A 26505-nucleotide genomic window follows, 5' to 3' on the forward strand; every position below is an offset into this window, starting at 1 on the left:
TTTTCCCATGTTATATTTGTGAAGGAGACGAGGGCATATTTACTTAAAACATTGGAAGAGTAAGCTGCAAAACCCCAACAAAAACCCATTAAAAAGTACCACAAAACATAATCAACTCCCATTCATAACCTATTTTTAAAATAATGGAATAAATTTTTAAACACAAAACAAAAAATTGAGATTATATAGTTTTATTCTATTACAAGAAGCCAAATAATAAGAGGCAGCATATAAAAAGTAGAAAAATACTATACTGAAAAATCTAAACTTGCACACCTTTTTTATTCTTGGCCATTCAGTTATATTTTCAATGTTTGTCCAGAAGAATTATGACACGTAAATCTTGCTGGAATCACATAAGCGTTCAGGTACTGAATTATTCCTAAATCACTGATCTACAGGATGTGCCTGGTGGTCCTGCAGACTCCTGTGAACTATAACACCATTTTGTCATTTTATCTCACACAATGTTCTGTTATGCTGCCTTAAACTACTGTTTTTCAAGGGTTTTTTTAAGTAATTTAAGCTAAACTCTGTCACCATGACACTTATGCAAATCAGAGGGAACTCTTCTGATTCCATCAGAGTTAGATATATTCATATTAGATTGTGAGTTCAGAGTGGGAGAAAGAATCTGGGAATGTTAAAAATACCCCACTGCCACATTTAAATTTCATAATACTTGCCTGCTCCTGGGTTCAAGAGCCAGTCTACACAGCAATAAGCCTCCCAGGCTGGATGGCCAGGCTGCTGTAGGATATATTTGTTCCACTCTTAGATATAATTTAAATCACTGGCCTATATAGACTGCAAGGGTGTACTAAATTTAAAACACTGCGGTTCCATTTAGACCACAATAATGGAGGCAAATCTTGCCAGTTTTGATCTTGCCAATAAACTCTTGCCAGTTTTGATATTCTTTCAGAACTATGAAATGACTCATGTGAGTAAGGGTTTGTGGGATTAAACCTTTTAATTACATACACTGACCATTTGCTAAAGTCTGCAGCCAAATCTGCAGAATACTAGCGACTATAGAGGAGCTTGCTTTTGTTTCCCATTTCAATTCACTTTTATGAGGATTTAAAAGTTCTGGATGATTCTAAACTATCACTAGTTCTGCACATGCGTTTATATCAAAGTCTCTTCAATTGATTGGAGAAGTCTTGATATTGAATAGGGAATTTGCTGGTAGTGACAGCAGGATAAAAGAAACAGAAAAAGAACAAAAATTTCCTTTTCTGCTCTGCATTCCCTTGACCACTCAGTCTGGCGGAACAGGTTGTGGCAGACTGAAAAAACCCAGCAGATTACAGCATCACTGCACATTTGTAGCATATCCTACCATCTATCTCTTATGATCAGCAGCTTTCCAGAAAATAACTGATGGTCTCATGCCCTCTGCTGCGCTTTCCTAACCAAATAATAATTTTGTACTTATTTTGTGTGCAATCAGATCCAAATCCTGGATACCCTTCTCAATTTGGGGGATGATGTCCCGATGGTATTTGAACCAGTTTTATAAGGGGTCATTTGCACACAAATACCCAGTCTGTAAACATAATTACATGTTCAGAGTATAACTTCAACAGAAACAAAGTTGGAAATTCGACATAAATACGTTCTTCTCATGTGCTTTAGTCCTTTTTTTGCCTGCACACGTATTTTGAAGACGCTGTAAACTATGTGGATACAGAGTACTGCTTATGGTTTGTCATATATGTTGTGACTAACACAGAAATTTGGTTCCTGAGCTCTAACTTGCAGTGAGGGCAGCATTAAGAAAAGAAAGTGTCATTTAGGCCTTTGTCATTACTTTATTATTATTATTACTCCTGGACTGGCTGCTGAACTCATACCTGAGGATAAGACAGAAGAACTGCTAATTATTTTTGTTGCATTTGTATCTGTTGATCATCAAGGTGGTTTTGACACATCTCTTTCTTTACCTTGAACAAGCTTATTGCTCTGAGATTTTTATACTACTTACAGATGGAACGGTCATAGCAGTGAATCTGACTACTGAATACTTTGTACAGATCCAGCATTTAAGACAGAAAGGACAATAATATTAAGTTATAGTGCTCAGGTAAAGAATGTTAAAAGCACATTTTAAAAATAACACTATTTCTCTTGTTGCATCGAAACGAAAATTAATATCGCTTACTGTTAACACACTTACGGGTAGCTTCAAATTTCTCCAACTAGTTATTGTTTACTTCCATGGAAGGCCTTCAAGTGTTTTTTGGGATAAAGATATTAAATGGAGGCATTAAGAAAGTGAAGATATGAAAGTGAAAATACCAGCTTTCTGACTATATTAAATTTTCCGGGTCCAAATGAATCTGTAGAAAGGCTAAAAATATCACAGCCCCTTTGGAAGTATACAATTTTTAATACCTACTAGGTATTTAAAATTTGCCAGGACTACAACTGATACTTTTTGGTGCACTACAGAGAACTGAGCAATTGATTTTTACTCATTGCTATTAGCAGTTCAGTCAGATGGTGTTGAGGCCTGTGGAAAAGTAAAGTATATGCCTGATTGGTGCGAATAGGTTTATTTTATGCTCTTAACGTTGTAATCAGGCATTTTAAAAAGAAAAATAAATTAAAAAATTGGATTAAGTAGGTGAGATAAAGTACTCTTCACTAAAATTCACAGCAAGAGTGCTGGCCAAGTACAACGTCTATAACTGAAAACAGTTCCAAGATTTTCGTGTTAAAAGCGTCAAGTAACAAAACCCACCATATTAGTACGTATAAAACAGTATTAACATAATACTGTATGACCTAACTGCTGAGTGAACTCTACGGGAAATTCTGTCTGCATAAATCTGTAAGTCATGCAGAAAAGCATTTCTGTGGTAGAAGCTGTGGTTGTAGTAGAGATCTGACTAATGCATTTTGTTTGTTTGTTTTTCTTTGTCTGGCTTTCTTTTGGGTTTTATGCTTAATCTCTGCAAGATGCATTTTGACAACTAGAAGAAAACTTTCTCAGATAAATTCCGGGTTTCAGAAGCCAGAACATTTTTGTCCATCTACTGTTACATTTAAAAGAATGAAATGGCTAAGGGACACGGCACACACAAAATGGAAGGTGCCAGCAATTCCCAAACTAAAATTTTCCAAAATCAGCAGGAAGAACTGATATGCACCAAGAAAAAAAAAAAAAAAAAAAAAGAACCACAAAACGCTGTTACTTAAATATTACTCTGTGTTTATAACTACTTAGAAAAAACGTTCCGTTTCAATCTAAAATCTGTAAAAAAACTCCACTCCCAATCTGTTTTATTATCACAGTACACGTAGGCTGGAGCTACTAGCCCAGCAATTGGTTTTATAGATTATGTAAATATTTCAATAAAATAAACAAAATTTGTGAGATATTTACTTTTTCCCTCTCTGATTTTTCTGTTGGCAAACTTACATGGCCTTTCACATGTTAAAAGTAGGCAGCTAGAGATGAAATGCTGCAATCTCATGGCACATACGTTTCGGTGGGAGAATGAACTGGGACACTAATCAGCTTTTCACTGATTCTGTTCCAAACTACCACTAACCACTTGCTTTTTGCTTTGCCCTGCAAGCCGTATCTTCTTCAGAGAACAAACATGAGTCACTGCTTCTGTATTCCTGTCTTGTATTGTAAAAAATTACATGTTTCTATAGTCAAAACTGAATTTTGGAGTAACAATGTGATTACAGATTTGACTGTTTCCACCCGACTCAGAACCCCAAGGTGTGCAACACCTATGGAGAATTTTTGTTCTTTGAATAGATCAGGACTTAATTTCCCCTCATTCCTTGGGCACTGCTTAGAAGTCAAAGGCACTGAAACAAAATCTCGGTTGTTCTGGGAATATTGATACTCGTGGAAATCTTGTGGCCTGAGGATCTGGGGATTTTAGAAGAACACATTAGCTGCTGTGGTCTGGGGTTGGGAGGTACATGTACATGTACTAGGATACAGCAGAGAGGTCTCTACTAGACAAAAAATTGCGCAGGAGGCAGGAGTCAATGAAGATTAATGCAGAGGGGTTTATTTGAACTTAGGGGCATCTAGAACTTAAGGTAAGAGAGATTTGTTGCCTTTTGCAACAAAACTACCTCTAAACAAAAGCGCCTAGAAAGGCATGCATAAATAGTCTGCTAAGTCCATGCCAGTTTTATAGGGTCATTTTTTAAAAGAAATGGCATGTGCGGTGGCCTGCGTGTATAATTCAATAGTTTTGATACAGATTATTAAAGAACTTGAATTTCTAGCCTACTGGAAACTGGTATTTTACTAATTGTTTTGGTTATGATCAGGATGAAAAATAATTTTTAAAAAACTTCTTCAGAATTAAAAGTTTAGGAAGAAATATTTTAATATGTAAAAAGTCTCTCTCTCTTTTTTTTTTTTTTTCCTATGCAGCTAATTATTTTGACCTTTGTGGAATGAAACATTTGGTCTCAATTCATCTACCAATAATGAAGTATTTTGAAATGAGCAGACGCTCACTTTTGTGTCTATCTGAAACTTCATGGTATCTCATTGCAGTTACAGAGTTCAAAACCTGTTGTCCTTGCATTTTTCTTGCGGGCCCTTTTCCTTGATTGGGGCAGAGATTGCTGCTACTGCAGGAACAAACTTGATTTCAAAATCCTTGAAAGGTCAGGATTGCCTTGAATGCTACTGAATTACCAAACTGCAAAATTCTTTCTATCTGTCATATTGTAATCAGAGATGAGGCAATGCCAATGCAGCTGACTGATCAATGGAAAAAAGTGGAAGTGCTCCCAATTATTAACAGAAATACAATACAAACAATTCTAAGCACTTATCAAAATCAATAGCCAGGGAATAAAAATGCATAAGCAAAATTATTTGCAAACGTAGAGTGTCTCTCCAGGTAACATGATACAATTAACATTTTTCTTGATGAAGGAGTAGTGAATTTTACACTATACTTCGTTATGTTGCTTTTTTTCACATCACTGTTTTAGGAAAGTGAGTTAGCGTGACCTTAACTATAGCAATGAAAGTAACTTACGGCAGCCAGCTTCATCTTCATTAAGGTGGCAGTCAGACACACCATCACATATCAGGAGGGATGGGATACAGCCTTTGGAAGGACACAGGAACTCTGTTTGTTTGCAAGAGCCTGGGGACGTGGTGGTAGGCGTGGGACAGTTCATTTCATCGCTTCCATCCATGCAATCTTCAGCCCCATTGCATTTCACAGTGAGGGGCAAACACTGCTTCACATATGCACATGTGAACTGGTCCCTATTGCAAGTTGGAGGGTGTGGATCAGCTGATCCTGCAGGAAAAAAAGAGAATATTGATTCTCGTGTTTCAGTAATCATCTATACTGCCTTTGAGATGTACGTAGGGACTGCTGGGAAGGCAGCTGATTTTGATTACTAAACTCTAAAAAAAAGTAAAAAAAAATTGTATAAAGCCACAGATCCTAAGTACAGAACACACTATTAAAAAGCCTATATCTCATTTTCAGCATTTGTTTTGATCCTATTGTTACTCGTGCCATGTATGTATGGAAGGATTAATACCAAAGTATTAATAAAACTTAACTGTCAGGACTGGGTTAAAAAATATTCTTGACAGCCTTCAAGTTGCAATCTTCCTCTACTTCTATATTGAATGGGTGAACAAGAATCAAAGAAAGACCATGTAAGTCTGGATTTACAAGGAACCTATTTAATGGAAAGCTAATATCCATGGTAAGGCCTGAACCCTCAGCAGAGTGAGAAAAAGACTTTCATAAAGTAACAACAAAGATTTTTACTGACATAGTTTATTATCACTCTGATTCTGTAGCTTAGTTTGATGTGATAGAGAATTAAATCAAAGAAAACACTAGACAAAAGTTTCCAGGGTACAACTGAAAAAAATGCATTTTTAAATTCCAGACTTTAAGTGGTTCAGACAGTCGATAAAAGCAGAAGTATCCCATGCTTACTTGCATTGCTGGAAAAAAACACTGGAAAAAACGTTCTGTGATCACTTATACAAATAAATTTGTCTCAGACACTCAAGTCCCTCTTTCTTCCTACGAAAATCATTGCAGCTGAATTTTACCAGCAGAAACATCAGAACTCTTCTTCTTCTCTCTAAGAAGCCAGCTACGCTAACACTGTGTCCTTTACACCAACAGTGTCTCCCAGGGGAGCAATGTGATGGATTCCTGTAATTTTTGTTTTATGTGCAGGGAAAAGAGAAAAAACTATGGAATTTAACTCTATGTATTTTATCTTTTCTAGGTCAATTTGCAGCAGGTGAGTAAAGAAAATAATATTATGATTTTTAGAGACAAGGAAGGATGAGTTAATGTCCCACTTCTGTAAAAGGCAGGAGGAGTTTTGCTGTCGACTCGGTTTTAAGCAGAGCAGCTCAAGTGCAAAAGTTTGTGGGGGGGTTTTAGCTTGCCTTTTGATATGGCGCAAGCATTGGTCTCTGACCTCAGAAGGCAAATGTTACTGCTGCATTAAGGCACGACATGCTGGAAGGGGATACGTGGATTTTAGCATTGTTTTACTATTTCTAGTCCACTGGGCAGAGCAGTATGTTTATGGATTCTGTGATACCAGGCTGGGTTTTTACAGCAGGAGAACTTGGCTGAAACACGTTCAGTTTCTAAAATACCTGCACCAAGAATAACAATAGTATTTTGTACAAAAAAGGAACTGCTAGTGCATTCAGATAGACAGAATAGTAGCAATATTTTACCATCTGGTTGTTTGTGAGACAGTTATAAGGAAAAAGAGCTGCACTCTAACATTGACCCTTGCTAGTTTAGCAATTTTGGATTTTCACGTAGACTTTACGTCAGAAAATCATAATTGAAAAGCTTCATACAATAGAATATTCCTAACATCATTTCATACTGCTAGCGTTGTTAAATTCTATCATTCTGCTAGAAAAATGTTATTTCATACACTGGACGTAATCTAAACATAAACCAGCAATAATGGATTTTGACACAGTGAAAATAGCAACCTACTAATCTTTTGGTTTGTTTGTATTCAAAATTACATCATAAATCCCTCAAAGACACATACTTTTAAATGGGATTGAAAGGATTGCACTTTCATGATATGTATTTTATAAATGCTAGTCTCAAAAAATTATTTTCATTTATACTACTTCAAAAGGCTTATGAAAGCTGTCTTTAGATAGGTGATTATAGACATTTAAATCATATGGCGAATATATCTTTGAAAAAATTAAAAGTATTTTAGATTTTGCATTTTCTTCTACTTTTTCCCATATTTTAGCAGATAATTAATAGCAGTAGCACATAAAGATGTTAGAATTGGATTCATCATGAAGAATTTGTGTACGAGGCCATGATTCTGCCAAGATACAATGAAAAGTACGGAAAGTCATCGGGAGAACATGAAACTGGTGTTGTTAAACATAGAACAAATCTTATGCGAAGGATTTTTTAAAAAATGAATTATTTTATATTTTTAGTTTGCACTTGCTCTGGAAAAAAAAGGGTATGATTATATTAGATTTTTTTTTTCCCTCTTCTGTTACGCCTGACACTTTTCCCCACAGTGCCTAGGGGGCATTTAGGCAGTGAAAATGATTTAAGCCGCAGTCAGTTCCACTTAGGCATGCACTTTTGTCATTGCTTAGTCCAGTTTTAGTTTTCCTGTGTTTGTCCTGATACGGTGGAAATTAACCCCACACAGTTCCAATACAGTTGACTTTCCTATGGTCACCAGTTTACATTGCAGGAAAGATTGCGGTGACAGTATATTTGTAAGCATTTTCGACCCAGTTTAATTCTCTATACCTGTCCTGTTCGTGATGTATTTGCTGGAAGATTTCTGCCCAACTTTGTCCTGAAAAATGAAATCCCCTCTTAAGCTCAAGAATACTTGTTTGTGTTGCTTGTTATGAACCTGGTCTTGAGGGTTAAACTGTTCTCAGGCTTCTGTAGTACTGATCCGTTTAGCCTTATGCTCCCAACCGTATAAAGCACTTATGCACATAAATAATCCCATACTACATTCAGTATTTAGGCAAATGCTTGAATGCTTTATTGAAAAAGTGATTCATTTTTTAATTATTATTTTCTATCATGATTCCCTATTGTTGTTAGAAAATAATGCGTAGAAATAAGTTCTTTCTGACCAGTGTACCAATTATTTCAGAGTGTGCAATATTCACTGAGAGCAGTGAAAAGGTCTCCAATTTATGCTAGAGGTTAAATTAGGGGTAAGGTTAACCAGGGGTCTTGTTGTGGTCTGTTTTATGTTTTCAGTACATTAATAAAAATCCAAAGCAATACCTTGAAATCCGCAAAATCATTTTAGATCAGAACAACAAATAAGATGAGAATATACCTCAAAGATCATAAGAATATCACCTTCCTTATTAACTCACATTATCTATTAATTAGTTCACATCTGCTTGCTTTCAGATGCAATAGGAAAATCTGGATGATGTTCTACAAAACGTTATGATTGCTGTGATCTGCCAAAATTGTACATCCAAGTTCAATCTATTTTCTTTACATAAAGTAGGTTACAAATGCGTTTCTTAATTATAAATCAAATGTGCCTGGTAAAAAAATTTGAAAATTTATAAAACATTAATTTGTATATAGCTAACATTTTAAACTGACTAATTAGGAATATGCAAATCTAGAAAATCATTAACTAATTCCAACTGAAAAGAAATCTCAAGCAACATGTTGATGCAAAACTAATGACTTGCATTCAAAGCTACTATCTGTGTAATTATTTGTATTAAGCTCATCATTGCAGTATTTGCTGCTGACATGTTTTAATTCTAAAGAGTGGCAATATTTATTCTGTTTTTTGGCACTGGGAAGAATTGTACTAAAACGTTAACACTGCAGCGTGGTTTGCAGTGGAAAATGAGCTTGCACCAATGAGAGGCTCATCATAAATACCCTCCATCGTGTTCAGCTGCACAGTGGTACGCGCACACGACGCAGCTGTAGAAATTTGTGCATATACATGGATACTATAGCCACTCTTGTAGATATACATGAAGGTTATGTAAACTGCAGAAGCTGAAGAGCCTTTTTTCAACGCAAATTCCGCTACCTGTTAGTGACCCACAGGCCATTTCAGTCACTTAAAATCATTAGATTCAACAGTCGCCTAATACTGGCATGCCTAAAAAACGTTTCCCTCACCTTTTGCCAAAAGCAGAAAAGATGTTTCCCACCCAGCACTCATCTCCCAAGGGTTGTGTGGCTCTTATTTTCAGACCATATTCAGGAGTGGAGGAGATATTGTACAGGTTACTTTTTTTAAAAAAGCAGTATCTATTTGAAGCTGTTTAAGGATTTGGAGATAAATCTACTGAAAATGATGTGTTCTAAGGAGCACAGGATAAAAGCTTCCTGTACCTAGGCTACATGATAACTGAAAAGCAGGACAGGAGATCCTCAGGAATATATTCAGTATTTTCAAACAGATGAAAAGCAAACTAATCAAAAACAATTTCAGAGAAAATAACCTCTGCTCTGCGGAACACTGAATCTGGATGTAGATCTGCATGAAAAACAGCAGCAAATTGTTGATGTTCCATTATAATTGAAGGAATCATAAGGACTTGTCTTTATTTTACTTTGTGCTCAGTGTGTTATTTTACCTCACATATGGTAAATAGCCAAAATTAAAGAGAGGGCTTAAAAATGTGCGTACAAAATCTGCTTATACATAATTAAAAAGACATTTTAAATAGGTCCTAAAAAAATGACATTTTAGTTCAGTTATAATCTATTGTGAAACCTACTTATGCAGCTGCGCTGGGTGAGTTATGACCCAAGGACCAAGAAGTGCTCCCCTACAAACATCCTCCCACTTTGAAGAGAACTTAGGTAGTTGATGTACATACAAAAAAAGCAAAAATCAGACCAGTGTGTAAAGCAAACCAAACTGGTGTGCACTGCTTCACGAAATGCAATAACCACAGCTGAATATGCCTGTATTTCATTGTCGTCAGGTAAAATTCGTGCTTTTAGATACATTTTTATTTCAATGTGGTACCCATCAAAACATCTGTTACGTTAATAGAGCTCATCAGCTGATGATTCGGGACTAAGGAGTCTTTACATTATGAAAAGCATTAAGTCAATAAATGCTCATCGTCAAGGACGTAATTACTTATTTGTGGGATAGGGATTTGTTGAAGGCTTACTGTTGTTTGATGAACATTTTCTGTACAGACAAGCTTTGTTGTACTACTGTCTTTGTCATCCCTGGAGCGTACTGATCCTGTTTGCTGAACTTTATAGGTCAGCACTGTAAACTTTTTGCCCATGAATCACAGGAATTCAGTCACAGAATAACACAGATAACTGCTGTTACCCAAACGCTAATATAAAATAAATGTTTGTGGTACATAGTCATTAGCACTGCCAGAAACACAAAAACATGCTTAATTTGAATGAAACGCCACCTCCATGCTATCCTTGTCTTTTCTGCCTTTCTTGTTCAGGCACCAAGATCTCTGGTGCAGGGTAGGTCTCCATTTATGTTTATATATCACCTGTAACAGTGAATTCTAATTAAGAATGGTAGACTTTGCATTAAAGTCAACACGAGGAAGCATGAAATAAAGTTACCACATGCTATTGCGCAGCATTAACTCAGTCATATCAGAGCTTGCTCTAAAGCCCATTTAGGCAAATGGGACGACTCATATTGATTTTAATGGGCCTTGCCTCAGACTCTTGAAAACTAACAACCTGTCTGATATATCTGCATAAGTAATTTGCCTACTAAACCTAATAAAAACAGTGGGCCTGTTAACTGTAACTGAAAGAGGCCAAAAATAACCCCCTCCAACGGTTTTCATTAGACAAGAGTGTAAATTAATTACAGGTCCAAACCAATACATTAATTAAGTTGAAATAGGTGGCAGGCTTCACTTTCACTTCAGTAAACATTGGAACAGGGCATGAAATCAGCCCATTCAAGCTGTCTGTAAGGAAACAACCTCTTTAAAAAAAATAACCAGACTAAAGTTGTTCAAATATTATAACGATCTGTCTGTGAGTTTTTATCAGTGTCAATAAAGCTTCAGTTCAAAAATAAAATGTTAATTTCAAGGCTTGTAAAAAGACAAAAAAAAAGGGAAATTGAGTCTGGCCAATCGAATCTTTAAATCTCTCTCCCTTGTGAGAACACAGAAGGATCAAGCAGGGAGCTGAAAGGGATCTCAGAGACGCTGTTACGAAGCCAGAATTAACAAAGACAGAACTTGGCCAAATGGCTTCCGAATTTTATACATCTGTGCAGACTTCATTTAAAATGATGACAGTTTGTTAAAATATAAACATAATGTAAGCCAGACAGATTTACTGCCAGTAAAATCAAGCTATGATTTATAGCTTTCACTCAGAGAACTACTGCTTCTGGCTGGAACACAGTAACTACCTGTGAGAGAACTATGGCAATATTTGCCATATCACTCCTAAGAACAGTCCAGGATTTGCTAGCTATGCCTGCTATTGTGATGGATTTATTTATTTGTTTATTTGTTAGGTGCAATGAAGAACTGGAGAAGTTGTGAAGCTTTAGTTTCCAACAAAATGAGGTGGGCTGGATGACGGAACAGGGTTAGAGTGGAGAAAAGAGCAGTTTCCCGGAATCATCACGTTCTCACAGGTGGGCTGGGAGCACATCACTATGCTAAACCCTTTATTTCTTAACTTCTAAAGAAAGTTAGCTTTTACAGGTACAAATTTATCATCAACTGAGAAGAGCCCTGAAGAAAACTATAGTAAAGTCTGTATAATTTCTGAGATAAATCTGAGCTTGAGATTCACTCTTATTGAAGAGACAGGTAAGTTTTACATAATGAAGAATCTGAAAATTTTCTTCTCTCCAAGATAGTATCATGAAACTATTTCATTCCAAAGATGATTTCTTTCTATCCCTCCAAGGAAATATGTTGATTTTTATGAACAAACTTAGCAAGGCAAAATATCATCTCTGTGCTTTGAGGCGTGCTTGGGGTTTTTTTGGTGTAAACAGATGGGTTTTGGAGGTTCAATATTAATGAAATTATTTTAATACACTATTAATAAATCCAAAGATTTTTAATTTCCCAAAAGGCATCTAGCTTGAATCAGATGATTTCAGTATTCTGTACAGGTATAAGGCAGCGGAGAGAAACTGAAAGATTTGGACCAAAATTTATATCTATTTAAACACACATTACATAACTGCATTCAGGACTTGCCAGTAATTATGCTAGTTTATTGAGTTCAACTATCTTATCCTAAAATTATTCCCAATTTCCCTTCCTGTGAAAGCCATAAAAAAATTGTGGTTTCACCACCAGCTAGGTCTGTACACTGGAAGGTACTAAAATAGGCTGAAGAATCTCTCTAAGGTACTATGCCCTGGATCATAATTTTTACTCTTTAAAAATGCAGAAATGCCCTATCTCTGCCAAGCAATAACAATCTAAACCACATTCTGATTAACTTTACAATCTAAACCACATTCTGATTAACTTGAGGGAGAAACTAATTAACTAGAGAAACTATTCACAAATATCCCCAGAATCCTCAGTCCTCTATCACCCCTAACCTTACTTTCCTCTTCCCCTCCTTTGTTTTCACAGGCAACCTCCCCGAGCAGCTCCCCCACAATCATCTCTTGCCCTTGAGGAAAGAAACTCCCCGCGCTCTCAACCTGAGAGAGATTTCTGCTTGACTGCAAGCATGAGCAGACAAGCTAACAGTGATTCCCCTGGCTCTGCAACTTAAAGAAATCAGAAGTTAAGTCTCCCCTACAGAGTTTTTGCCGGTGATTTAACACCGTAGTATCAGCAACTCAGGCAGTTAACCCTTCCACTCTCTCCTACGTTCGGGCTCTGGGTGTTTCAGAGATGGATCATTGACTTCGTCTAAGCCTCTGTCAGGTGAATTCTGTTCTACTGCAGAATTTTCTCACTATTGCTTCGCACACACTCACACACTCAACACGCACCCTCTCGGCAAGACTCTCTGCACCACTGGGCTGTTTTTTTCACAAACAACACATAAACACCCACTGTACTTTTTGGGTCGTTGTGTCTTAAGTAGATACAGGTGTCAGTTATGCTTTTCTTATAAGATCTAGCAAAACGGGATCTACTAAATGTGCCAGAGAGCATATAAAATTATCCAGTTGGTTTCTAGACTGCTTGGTTGTTTGCCTCTTTCCCAGGCATCCATAACTGTTGGAGCCAGGTTATATTGCTAGCTGCACCTTTTCCTTACTTACTATGGCTGACCTGAAGTTCTGAGTATATCTATCCTAAATTTTATGATTGAAATATAACTGCCTTCGTCCCAGCACTTCTTTGCAATATCATCTCTCCTAGAAAGTTAGGAAAGATGATCTATAGGAATGGATCTGGCTATCTCTCATGACTATCTTACAATGGCTCAAAAAAAGTGAAGTTTCAATTTCTAGAGGATATTAGGTTTTAGAGTAGTGGGAAGCCTTTGTTTGCATTTAAAAAAAACAACCAACCAAACAAAAAACCTTTAAGTGCTATGTAGCTTGGGCTTGAATGTGGAGCCAAATCCAGTCTTGTAATTCACAGATTCTGATTTGCTTCTTCACAACAAGTGAAAGCTTGCTCAATGTAAGGATTATTTAAAGCCCTTACAACGGGTCTAGTTTGTGTTTTTGCTGCAGAGCAATGGGAAGACTTGGATGAGTTATGGCATGTCAAAGCAAACTTTTCACCTAAGTGAAAGCTGTCAAAACCACTGAAAATCTTACTGTACTTCAGTACCTAAATGGCAAATCTGACGCCTTTTTCGTAACCTATGCAGTGAAGTCAAGAACGATGACAACATTAGAAAAAAACAACCCACAGCATTCTGGGAAACAGCGTTGTGTTTTTGTACAATTCCACCATGCTCTGATGAAATAGAGTTAGAGACATGTTCTATCTGTGCTGAGTATTTTGCATTGTTTGAGTTGCCCTTTTATCTTCATTGTATCCTTACACAATGGTATCTTCTACCGCAGGCAAATTTTCCGGCTGAAACTGAAATGCAATAGGGTGGTGGGGGGGGAAATTCGTAACACTAGCAGTCCTTCCTCATGTGTTAAGTTGATAGGCTAAAAAGTTGATAGGCTTTAAATATGTTTTGTAAAGAAAGAAGAAAGGAATGGATGAAAAAGAGAAGCACAGTAGTAGAAAAGGCTTTAAAATAAAATGATGAAGGATGATTTAAAAGTAGTTCACAAAACAGAAGAAGGAAAATACTTCAGATAGCACTGAGCAGCTGCAGGAAGTAAACTATGAAAGCAAACATAGGCTAAAAAAATAAATGACAAAATAAAGACTGATAAGGAAAGATGGAGTGGAAGATTATTTTATTCAAATTGTTAATGATTTTATTAAGCAATATTAATACTGAACTGGTGATAACCACTGAAATCATGACTGATGGTGGAAAAACATACTGGCTTTTCAAACACTCCAGAGCCTAGGGTGCTGCATGACGTTTGCACTCCTGTTTATACCCAAGACAGCCCAAATATTCATCTTAAAGTGTCAAAACTATTCTTTTTGAATAAAGCAAAACATATTAAAGCAGTATTATTTAGAAGCATAAGTTCAGAAAGAGCTGCTGCTAAAGAGGGGATATTGGGTAACTTCACTTCATGAAAGGGCCGGGGCAGCAGTCAGTGCTGACTTTCTACTGAGATTTACCTTCTTCCAGCAGAAGATCTAGATAAGCACAAGTATTTTGCTTGGGTGATCTCTGGAAGAGATCACAAAATATATTTACTCTTTATTTGTTTCTTGAGAATACTCTCCTGATACATAGAAGTGCTATGTAACTAGTACCTGGCTATTTAAATTACAGACACTCTGTCCACCCAGTGTAATTCTCCAGTAATGAGTGAGTGACAAAACATAGCATTCTGATTTATATAAACTGAATAAAGTTTGGATGTTAGGCATCTTTGGGTTAATGCTGGGATTTAAATCAAGTAGCAGCAGAAATTTTAAGAATTTCTGTAATGCCTCCTGTTTCAGCTGAACTAGAAAATACTGTGAGTCAGGTATTAGTGAATACAAGATCTAATTCAATACTTTGGTATTCTTGGTCCATCTGAAACTTGAAATGGAAAGGTGTTTTAACTTTTATTTTTTTTAAAAAAAAGATATTAAACAAAAATAAATTCATTGAAAAAAAATCAAAGTATTACTTAGGCACCTAAAATACACTAATTCCAGTAATATGAGATCTTCACACACCTTTATCAGCAGAAAATAAAGGACCTTCAAAAGTGGTAAAAGTGCATCTCATTTAGCAGTTGATTCTGAACTAAGCTAGATCCCGTGCCACTGACAGCTGGCACTGCAGCTCCCCGTGTGTGGGCAGCAGCTAGAAGTTCCTTCTGCAGCAGGCCAGGGAGTAACTTGAGCACACTCTGTTTAAATGTTCAGAAATACTCTTGGATCTGTAGAAACTCTCATGGCTAATGAGGGCTGACTACTTAAAAACAAATAAAAACCTCATCTGAATTAGAGATGCTGGTAATGCTTTATTGCTTAGAGCTCCCAACCAGCTAAATTGTGATTGCTTCTATTTAGAACATGTTGCCTCAGGAAACCCAAAGTAATTAAAGACAATCTGAAAAATAATAAAGCAGAGAGAAGAAAAAGATCTGCAGCAGCAAAGCTATCTTCTGAAAGGGAAAACATTACACAAAACCTGTACTGCAGGTAATACACTTTTCTTTGAGCTATGTCTTTGAATAAACATGATGAGCAAAACTCAAAGCAGGACTGGCAGTGGAGCAGGTAAACTTTCCCACTGGTTTTGTTAAAGGAAAATGTTCTTGGTCAAATATCTACACAGGGCAGTGATTTTATACTACTTGCAGGTAACACCTCTAAATTTTACTGTCTGAATTTTTAAGTGGTTACTTAGAAACAATTAGTAATGAAACAGCACGTCCTCCTAAGTAGCTGCTCTGTACTAGGAACAATATTAAGTCAGAGATAGGTTCTGCCTCCTAAACTGCCGTGGTTTATTTTATTATACAGATTTTGTATAGTTCTCTTGCCTCTTCACAAGCCCAGATTTGGCCTACCTGGCCAGCAGGGATTATTAGGATAGGACACTTCCTAGGACAGTACAGAACCATGAAAAAACAGAAAGTCAGTGCACACTTAAGTAACAGCATCTAGATATAATTTTTTTCTCTGGACAGGAGATTATATATCAAGTCACAAGCTCATTAGGAGATTGCCTTCCATCAGACAATTTTTTTTTGAGAAATACATACCTGGGACAACAGTGAAAGTGACTGTAAAACTGGGGGAGGGGGATGGATGATAGAAAAAACTGTCAGAATTCTCAAGGTGCACATACAATTGTGGTGTGGTTGGTGGAGGCAAAAAAATATGTGGGGAATGTAAAAATAGGATACCTGAAATGGGATGAACGATTAAGTAAGGAACAAGAGGTGGATTAGTAGAATTTGGAAACGTGGAAGCATCAGGATTGAGTAGGATAGATCTAGGATGGCACATTTAATGCAAGCTAAATGTTATGAATGCAGGTATAAAGAAAAAAAAAGTCATAAAGAGAGAATACTCTGTACTCGAATTCACAGTAATGGATTTAAATGAGTGGAAGATGATCTACAGCAGAGCATGGGAGAGCGATGCAAAGTAACAGGAATTAAAAACATGAAAAAGACCTCCTGCACCCAAGGTTTGCCAACTGATGTTTTTGCAATAACAACTAAACGATGAATGATTTTCCAATAATAACTAAAAGCTTGTGTATATTCAGAAAGAACTGGCTAATTCAGAGAAGAAAAACCAGGCGAGAGTTATCAGAAAGGATGACTTCAGAGCTTCAGAAAGTCTCTGAAGCAGATTAACACAGATTGGGAAAGATTTGGGGAGGGCGGAATTTTGTTCTTCTTTCATTCTAATACATTTCCTTGGGTATCCATTATTAGCCATACCTGAAGACTTGCTAGACTGCTTTTAGGGTAATATAAATTATGCCACTCTTGCAAGACCATAAAAAATAGACATAAAGAACAATGATTTCTAGAAAAATCACGCACAGATCCTTCCTATGCCTCTAGAAATCACCATAAAGATATGTTTGTTTCTTTTTCAGATGAGACAATATTGATATAATACGGAACAGAGCAAGATAAACTACTATTTCCATCATGTAAGTATTCCAGCCTGTATGAACTAATTCCAGGCTGATTGCCAGTTTACCATACAAAGGAATAAAAGTGGACTCTTGAAGATGTCTACCTCTTCTGCAGCTGGACAAAGAGCCTAGATGACCAACTAAAACTGTCTGATTTATTTTTAGGTCGTTACCTGTAAATAAGGTATGGGTTTTTGACTTATCCAACAAACCATAAGTAACAAATATAACTCTAAGAATTTTTCTTAAGGCATTCCTTATGATACACCATATTTCTAAGACAGAGTGTGATACAAGTTAGATACTTTAAAGTATTCTACAACTGGAAAATCTCTGGAGAAAAATGAAGTGATTATAAAATGTAGTTCCATAAAAATTACCTTATTTCTATAGTTATGATTATTTCAGGATACCTTAACATGTATTTTCCATGCAAGATTTTTTCCTTGCTCTGAATTTGTGCTTGTTCGTAATAAATTACCAAAGTATAATTTCCGTTAAAATAAAAAAATTATTTATATACATTGTTGGAAGATAGACCTAGATCTTCCAGTTAATGACAGGTACTTAAAATGTATAATTTGAAAATTTCCCTCTCTATTATGCTAAAATATGCATGAAACTGCCTAAGTAATTCTTAAGGTATGGTCAAAAAAAGTGATTAACATAATAAAGGCAGAACAAACACCTGTTTATGTACATAGTTTGCAGCTTATTGAAGAACATTCCAAAAGAGTATTTGCCTGAACCTATTGGTGGTATTATTCAGAGAAAATAAACAAAAAATTTGTTCAGCTAGAGATTGAGCAAATGCCACTTGTGTGAAAATATTATTTCACTTTAAGCCTTAATCAGCATATGGTTAATTCTCCAAGGAGCTGATTAGTCAACACAATAAAAAAAATTAAAAAACCCCAAACAAACCCAAAACAGTTTCTTGAACAGCATGACAACTAATTCATACACGAGCTGTCCTATCTGAACAATAAGAGCTGTAGAAATAGAAAGAAATGTTATTCAAGACCATTTTGATAACATCTGTATTGGCATTTATTTAACCATAATCTTTCCTAGTTGTTCCTTATGAATTAAGATCTACACAAAAAGTTTTCTGTTTCTTTGGTTTTCTTCCCCTCTTGACTGTTCAAAATAAGGAATGGCTGATGTTCCTATGAGAATCTGTATTTGCTCATGTACTTCCTTTCTTCTTCTGATTATTGTATGCTCTATTTCATTTGCAGAGTAAACCACTGCCTTTCTCACAGAATAAACATGGCATTATAAGGTGTTAGAATTTAACTCCTTTTTTTTTTTTACAAAGTTCAAGTCACTTCGCTTGCGTAGCAGAATTGAGACTATAAATTCTCAAAGAGCCTGGCAAAGAGGTAAATTTTCTTTGCTGCTGAAATATTTTATGAAGAGAGCGAAGATAAAAGGACTAACCATTTTCTTTTTAAAATAATTGTCAACCACTTTGATACTCATAAAACACTTCTATTCCAAACTAAGGCCTTCTTTGACTATTTTCATATAAGAGAAAATCAATACAGTTGAGTGATGGTAGATCGCTCTCAAGTACGGTTCATGAAAACAATAACAGGCCCTCAATGACTGTAACATCCTGAGTTGTTATAATTACTCATTATGTTCAACTGCTAGTTATAACACAAAACTGTCTTCCACAATCCATAGGCAAATGTCTTTATTCAGATTCTGCACTCAGCCAACAACTAGATAGGAGTCCCTCTGATAGGTATAGTGGCTCCTTTCCTTTAGGGAAAAACATGCTAGCTACAAATTTGCCATGGGGTTCATATAAGATAAATTTGATCTTTCTTTTTTTTTATATGTTTTTTTTCTCTTGAAAAACACATCCTTCTTTGTATGATCCCAACAACCTCAAGCAATGCTACAGGCTTGGGGAAGAGTGGCTGGAGAGCTGCCCAGCAGAAAAGGACCTGGGGATGCTTGTGGACGGCCAGCTTAACATGAGCCAGCAGCGTGCCCAGGTGGCCAAGAAGGCCAACAGCATTCTGGCTTGTATCAGGAATAGCGTGGCCAGCAGGAGCAGGGAAGTGATCATGCCTCTGTGCTCAGCACTGGTGAGGCCTCACCTCGAGTGCTGTGTTCAGTTCTGGGCCCCTCTGTACAAGAGGGACATTGAAGTGCTGGAGCGTGTCCAGAGGAGAGCTACCAAGCTGGTGAGGGCTCTGAAGACCAAGTCGCATGAGGAGAGGCTGAGGGAGCTGGACATGTTTAGCTTGGAGAAGAGGAGGCTGAGGGGAGACCTCATTGCCCTCTACAGCTACCTGAAAGGAGGTTGGAGAGAGGTGGGTGTTGGCCTCTTCTCCCAGGTGAATAATGACAGGACCAGAGGAAATGGTCTGAAGTTGCAGCAGGGGAGGTTTAGATTAGATATTGGGAAGAATTACTTTACTGAAAGAGTGGTCAGGCACTGGAACAGCCTGCCCAGGGAGGTTGTTGAGTCACCATCCCTAGAGGTATTTAAGAAATGTCTGGATTTGGCACTTCAGGGCATGATCTAGTGGCAGAGATTGTAGGTTGGTTGGTTGTGGGGTTTTTTATTGTTTGTTTGTTCAGGTTTTTTTGGTGTGTGTATGGTTGGACTCGATGATCTCAAAGGTGCTTTCCAACCATGAAGATCCTATGATTCTATGATTCTATGATTGTGCTGCCCCCATTTCTTTTCTACGTTTTTTGGAATGAAGTAAAAGCATAGCAGTATTGCAATAATTTCAAAAGAAAAAAATTCTTACTGTGTTATACAATGAGATATGAAATGTCACAATTTTCCTCTGCCCTCTGAAAAGCAAACACGTATTGTATAGATTTATGAAATAGCATACCTCCATCAATGCATTCGGGAGTGAAAGAAATATCATCAAGAGCAAATTCTGTGGGTTCGCTCCACCCCACTTCAGCTTCGAAGGCAACTCTGAAAGGGCTGTTACTGGAGAGGACTACATTTGCATACATCCATTTGTTTTCTTCGTTTCTACTAGAAGACCACATCAGAATGTCCACTCCATGTTCTTCAGCTGCGTAGACCTGTTGACAATGAAATACAAGAGATGCAACTGAGTCAGCTTTAAGCGATGGAGAAGTGCAGCAGAGTAGCACAGCCCAAGGCCCGTAGCAGCTACCTGCCTGGGCAGTAGTACTGCCCACACCTTATTGGTGATGACTAAATGTTACTGAATACTTTTGCTAATGCTAGTTCAGCTGCAAACAAAAAGTGACTATAGAAACAAAATAAAATAAAAAGAACTGCTAATACAATCACAAATAGGAAAACCTACAGACAGTCTCGACCCGACATATAGAAGCCAGTGATAAAAGACCTAACCCTAAATTCTTCTAAACATTGAAGAAAACACTGAAAAAGATCTTGAGTTATCCTTTCATCACTAAAAGGTGACCTCCTTATAGTTCTTAGGCTGGGTGAAGATTTTAGAGATATAAATAAAAGGTTTAGCATCTAAGGATTTTAGTCTGTCGTCTGACACAAGCAATATATAATACGATGTTTCAGGCAGCCATGGTAAATTAGCTCAAGCATATTTAGCAAAGTCATAAATAAAAAAATTTTAAAAATCATCAAATAGTGAAAGCAGTAAGAATGACAATGAATGAATTCACAATTAACCAACAACTGATGAATTAATACCAAGCACAGGAAATTCTGGAGATTATGCAGGTAGTCGCTCTTCCCACTTAGGTGTTCAAAATCCTTATACAATTTAAACCAGGTCAGAAATAATGAAAAATAACTGGAGTAATGAATGTAAGCCTATTCTAGCCATTCCAGATGATAACTCTTTCTGTAAGGGACTCCATACTTTAATCATTGTCCTCTCCTCATCACTTTCAACAGCATCCTTCTCTTAAGCCTTTAGACTAACATTCCAGTGACCCATGGGTGCATGTTCCCACTTGAGTGCCCCACTTTAACAATGGAACACAAAGCCTGAGACCCAAGAAATTTATAAACCCATACTAATGATCTGTATAACTACACACCTTTGCCTCTCCCAGCCAATCTGGTGGGTCAAAGAAGCTCAAAACCCAAACGGTACTGTGAACCACATAGTTTATAGAAGTTGGTGTATTGATTGAAATATCTCTGATGCCTGACGCTCTTGCAAGTTATTTCATTTTTGGAGGAGAGAACCATCAAGAAGACTGACATACAATAATCCAAATGAGGATCTAATTTTGTCAAGCCTGTTTTTCGGTTACAGGGCTGTGTAACAGCAATATCCAGTGTTACTGTCTTCTTAAAAGCATTTATCTTTCAGGGTTAAAAGGACAGGTATTGAGAAGAAATAGCTTATTCAACCCATAAAAAAATGAAAAACTGAGTGTAATCACACTATCGTGCTCTAAGGGCTTAGTAAGTTGAAACCCTTAATTAGAATAACTCTACATGTGAGGATAGGACACCTGTATATGCCACTGGAACTATTTACTGTTTTACCAATCACAAAATATACCAATCTCAGCGATCTAGAATTTTACAGCCCATACTAGTGTTAGTGTGGTTTTAGCTGTTACTGTTTCATGCGGTAGTATTTTCTGCATTTTGAAGGTTAGTATTGAAATAATATCACTTCCAATATATCTAATTGAAAAGTCTCACAGCTGCACAAATAACTAACTCTGTTGCGGAAGGGGGAAGAATCAAGAACATTTGAAGACAGTACTAGAGTGTCTTTTATCAGGACAGTTAAAGACTGACCCACTGTTTAAAATCAGATCTTTTTTCCCATTCCTGTTTGTTGGGTTGGTAGTTTTTCATAGTAAGAATTTCAAAGCATGCTGCCTACTTGAGCAGTTCTGTCTATGTACAGAGAGATTGTGTCATGTCCATACTGAGCTTGGTCTCGGAGAGTGGAGTCATTCTGCGTACTTACAGATCAACCCTGCAGCTCAAGCTCAGTACAAACAGTAAATCCATTATGAAACCTGTTGTATGTATGCTGGCCAATTGGTCTGGGGTGGCAGCAAGTCAAACAGGGTCTAAAATGTAAGATTTTGATGACATCAGCTTCTGTTTTCATATATGTAAAGTAATTTTATATGCCTTGTCTTTCTTTTCTTTGAGATTTAACTCGTATTTACCATAGAGTAAGGGCATGCAGAGATGTAATTACTATGGATTAGCTAATATGTTGTGTTAATTTATGTGGCTGTGTCCTCAGTTAGGTTTGACTAAAGTTTAAACCTGGTGAATGTTTTGTCACAATAAGCACACAGGTAACCTGTGGAAACTGATAGCTTTTAGTGTAAATCTCTAAACTGGTACATAGGAAATCTTGTGTTAGCTCCCAGTTCTGCTCCAATTCTCATGTACATTCCTGCGGAAATTCTTCAATCCCACTTTCTGCCAAAGTACTCCTGAATACCTTCACTTAACTTCTCCAAGTCTTTATCTATCCATAACTATGCCAGGAAATGGTCTGTGTTCTTACGCATTTTCAAAAAAAATTTAGCTGAAATTTCTAAAAGAATAATGCATTATTTAAAATACATGCTAAATCAAATGGAGTTCAGAAAAATGAGAAGCCCAAGGAGTCTGTTCCTTTAGCTGAGGATACAGATCTTATTCTCTCAGAGGTGGTGCCCACAGAAAGTGGAGAAACAATTACAAGATGTGAATCTGTATTCTTCTCTGAGGTTACCCACGTCACTGAGAGTTTGAAGCATCTTCTGGGTCAGGAAGTTCATTTAGTGTGTGCAAGATTTCTGCTGGCCTGTGTAAACACATATGGCACATGAAAGGCAGAGCAAATTCTCATGGATATGAGCTCCCTAGAGCCCTGGAGAGCTACAGTTGTGTGGTGCTTAGTGCCTCTAGAAACTCCAACACCTCCCTACACAGCATCCTATGAATTGTGTACAAGCTAGCCTGGTAGTGGAAACAATTTAACATGTGAAAGAGGGAAAAGCCAGCAAGATGAATACCACTACATGTAATGAAACAAACAAGCAAAGTCCCATTGACCAACTCTGTATCTATCTGTCTGGGGAGATTGCTCTCCACCTAATACTGAGGTAGTCGTGGGCTAAATCCCATCACTTTAATTTAAAAGTAACAAGCATGTATTTTACTAACTAGTCACTGTATCTGTCTATTCCTCATTCTGTGCTGACACGGTTTCCAGATCGCACACATAATCTACATCTAAACAGGAATCAACAGAAACAGAGCTATCACTCCATTCACTGCAGAGTGAAAAGCTCAGGAGTGAGGATACACAATACACACTTCACAGTGATTTTAGAGAAGAGTTCAGCAAGATAATCTGCATGAGACGAATGTGTGAGTGAAGCTTTTATATTTGCTTCTTGGTCTTTCTCCAAGGTGCCTTTGCCAGCTGGTTCATTTGCAGTCCATATGTGAACAGCATTCTTTAGCAAATCCCATTTCCCTGCCTTAAAATCATGACTCGGTTCTAATTCTCCACAGAACGTCCTGTGTGTTAGAAACTCCTGCATTCTTTTTTCAACTTCTATTTCATTTTAGGGATGCGGAAAGTGCATGTGCTTTTGAAGGTCACGAAATATAAACTGCCATTTTCTACCTAGTCACCAGCAGTTACAACTCTCCTGTACCCTCATGCTGACTTTTCAAGATAATGTATTATCTTCTTGATCTTGCCTGACTCTAGCAGTTGGCATGCTGGAAGGTACTATGTTCCATCTGGAGGGTTAATTAACTGACTAATAAACAAGAAGCCAATGCAGATCTGAAGGGTGCATAATAAGAGTTGTGTTCTCCCATAATTCCCAACATATAGTCTTTAATCACCAGCCAAGGGAGCAGGAAAATCTTGTGAGAGACAACCTGTATTTTCACTTAACTAGGCACCAGAGACTTGTGTCAGCTGAGGAAACTTCCCACTGACTCCAATGAATATTGATACTATGCTTTCTGCTCCACATCCTTAAGATCACGACTTTGAAGTCCCCATGTTCCTTGGCAGCCATCACTGCACATCTTCCTTGGACTGAAGCTACACCAGAGGCAGACTGAAATTGCTTCTCTAAGGCCCACGAATCAGATTAGCAAAATCATATCACAATTCACTATGATAATAGACCAGCACTTTAAAAAGTTTTCTACCTGTCCTATACCAAAATTTACTACACCTCAGTTCTGTTAGTATCACCAAATATCAAGGCAGAAAACAGATATATTAGAATTATACTATCACATCAGGAATTAAATTTGGTTTTAATTATCAGTTGTATGACAAACTCCTGAAGTAAACAGACAAAAACAGAATGTAGAAGCTCAATGAAAGCTGAATGTTTTCTGTCTCTCTGACATATGACCAATAGGATCCCCACTGGAATAACACAGATGTGAAAATAACCTCCATTTCTTGCTGAAACTTCTCTCCTGCTTCATTAAATATGACTATATAGTCATAAAAATGTAAAGAGAAATACATTTTTAAAATTTACATTTCCAGAGCAATGCAGTAAAAATTGTTTATATTAAGAGCTATTCTTGTTCAGAGCATATTAGTTGATATATTAGACCAGTCATGTATTTAGTGCTGAATAACTCACCTCTCAAAGGGTATTACCGTATACTCCTAAATAAAGCTGAGTGGTTTTATAGTTAGTCATTATGGAGCAACTTTTTTCTTCTGTTGGTTAATAGTTGACTGATGTCATGAAACATTAGTATTCAGATCTCTTTTAAATAGCATCCTTTCTATGTTAATGCAAGAGTTGCTGTAAACATTGTGTCCTTTTCAAAAATAGTAATAGCAGCCTAAGCTTTTGGTTTCCCTATGAACAAATTACAGAGTTTATGACAATAGAATTCTGCAACTGAAACATGCATTGTGAATACAGAAGAGAAGCACTTTTAATTCCTTTTTCTGTATTCTCAGTGAATAGTTCCTTTTCTGGGTAAAAATAGGATTATTCCCATAACTTCACATTATTTTGTGTAGTTCTACCACATCTACTTCTTATACCAAGGCATTCTGCATCTTTACCTCTCTGTTTTACAGATTCCCTGTATGTCATTTTAATCGCACATCTCAGTATGTTCTACCTCTGCAGTCCTTTATTTTTAATTCAGACTTGACTAGATAGCTGTATTTCAGATAAGAGCTATAACATCAGGTTTTGTACTGATGTTGTTATATTCTAACACATTATTCAGACTTCCTATTACAGTTTGACTTTTTTCACCTCTAGCGCAACCTGAACAAAAATCTCACTGAGCTGTTGCTTTTGAAGTTTTGGACTGTTGGTTTTCTTTTTTTCTTATTTGTTCCTTTAGGCTTTTTTTGTTCGCTTTTTATTCTTGATTTAATAAAAGCAACAGTTGATGCTGAAATAGATTATTAGTTTGATAGAAAAGAGAAAAGCTTCCATAAGGGTAAATTGGGTCTGTGATAGGACAACAATTCCTTGCTGAGTACTTCAGTCCGTTATAAATATTTTTATATGTTTCTTTATAAAGAGTGCATGTTGCAAAGCCGTAAACAGGGAACCTTATTTGTATGTGGGAGTAAGACATTTCTTTATGGATCTCTTTATGAAAATCAAAGTAATAAGAGTTAATTAAACTAGTCTGTTTGAAATGCAAAAGACAAATAAATAATTAAAAAGCAGGCTCAGTTTGACTGTCTGCCTACTAACTCACATATAGGCCACACACATCTACTTATTCACTAATTCTAAGTGTTCTGTGATGCTTGAAAAACTTCAGAAGCTCCTTCAAAAAAATCTTGTCTGCACTCTTGTATGCTGTAATGTCCAGGATACATGAATTTAAAGAAATCATAGATAATCTCACAGAATTTAAATTACCAACAGAACCAAAAAGCAATTGCTGTTCGCTTTTTACTTCAATTTAATCTGGAGCTGCTCTCAAGCTTTATCTTCTTTTTTGTGTTTTTAATCTAGTTTGTGTATGTGGAAGGAGAAATAATGTAAACTGGTAAGAATGGACTTGAAGACATGGCAGAGTATTTTAAAAGCTATATTCAGATAATAAAATTACGAGATTGCAGACACTTCTTCAAAATTCATCTTAAATAACTGAAGTATCTTTGGGAAGAACACATTATGAACATTTTACTCACTGAACAGAACGAAATGTTAAAAATAACTTAATTTGAAACTCATTTAAAATCAGTTTGAAAAGCAGAAGTATTTGCTGCTTATACTAATTTCATGTAATACAGCTTTTTTCTTTGTTATTATTAACTAAGTTTATAGCAATACTCAGAGTCTCCGTGAACTAGGTGCT

The 26505-nt window shown here is 36.7% G+C and overlaps 1 protein-coding gene across 1 annotated transcript in view; it reads right to left on the reverse strand.

Moving 5' to 3' along the window:
* MALRD1 (MAM and LDL receptor class A domain containing 1) overlaps positions 1 to 26505 on the reverse strand; it is a 263637-nt gene that overhangs the window by 48367 nt on the left and 188765 nt on the right. The window contains exons 33-34 of the mRNA XM_063323881.1: positions 20072 to 20273; positions 5037 to 5306 (exon numbers count right to left, since the gene is read on the reverse strand). Coding sequence (XP_063179951.1) covers positions 5037 to 5306; positions 20072 to 20273 — 472 coding nt within the window. The remainder of the gene's footprint in view (positions 1 to 5036; positions 5307 to 20071; positions 20274 to 26505) is intronic.

The sequence above is a fragment of the Chroicocephalus ridibundus genome, chromosome 2, assembly GCF_963924245.1.
Source record: "Chroicocephalus ridibundus chromosome 2, bChrRid1.1, whole genome shotgun sequence".
In the NCBI taxonomy this organism is placed as follows: domain Eukaryota; kingdom Metazoa; phylum Chordata; class Aves; order Charadriiformes; family Laridae; genus Chroicocephalus; species Chroicocephalus ridibundus.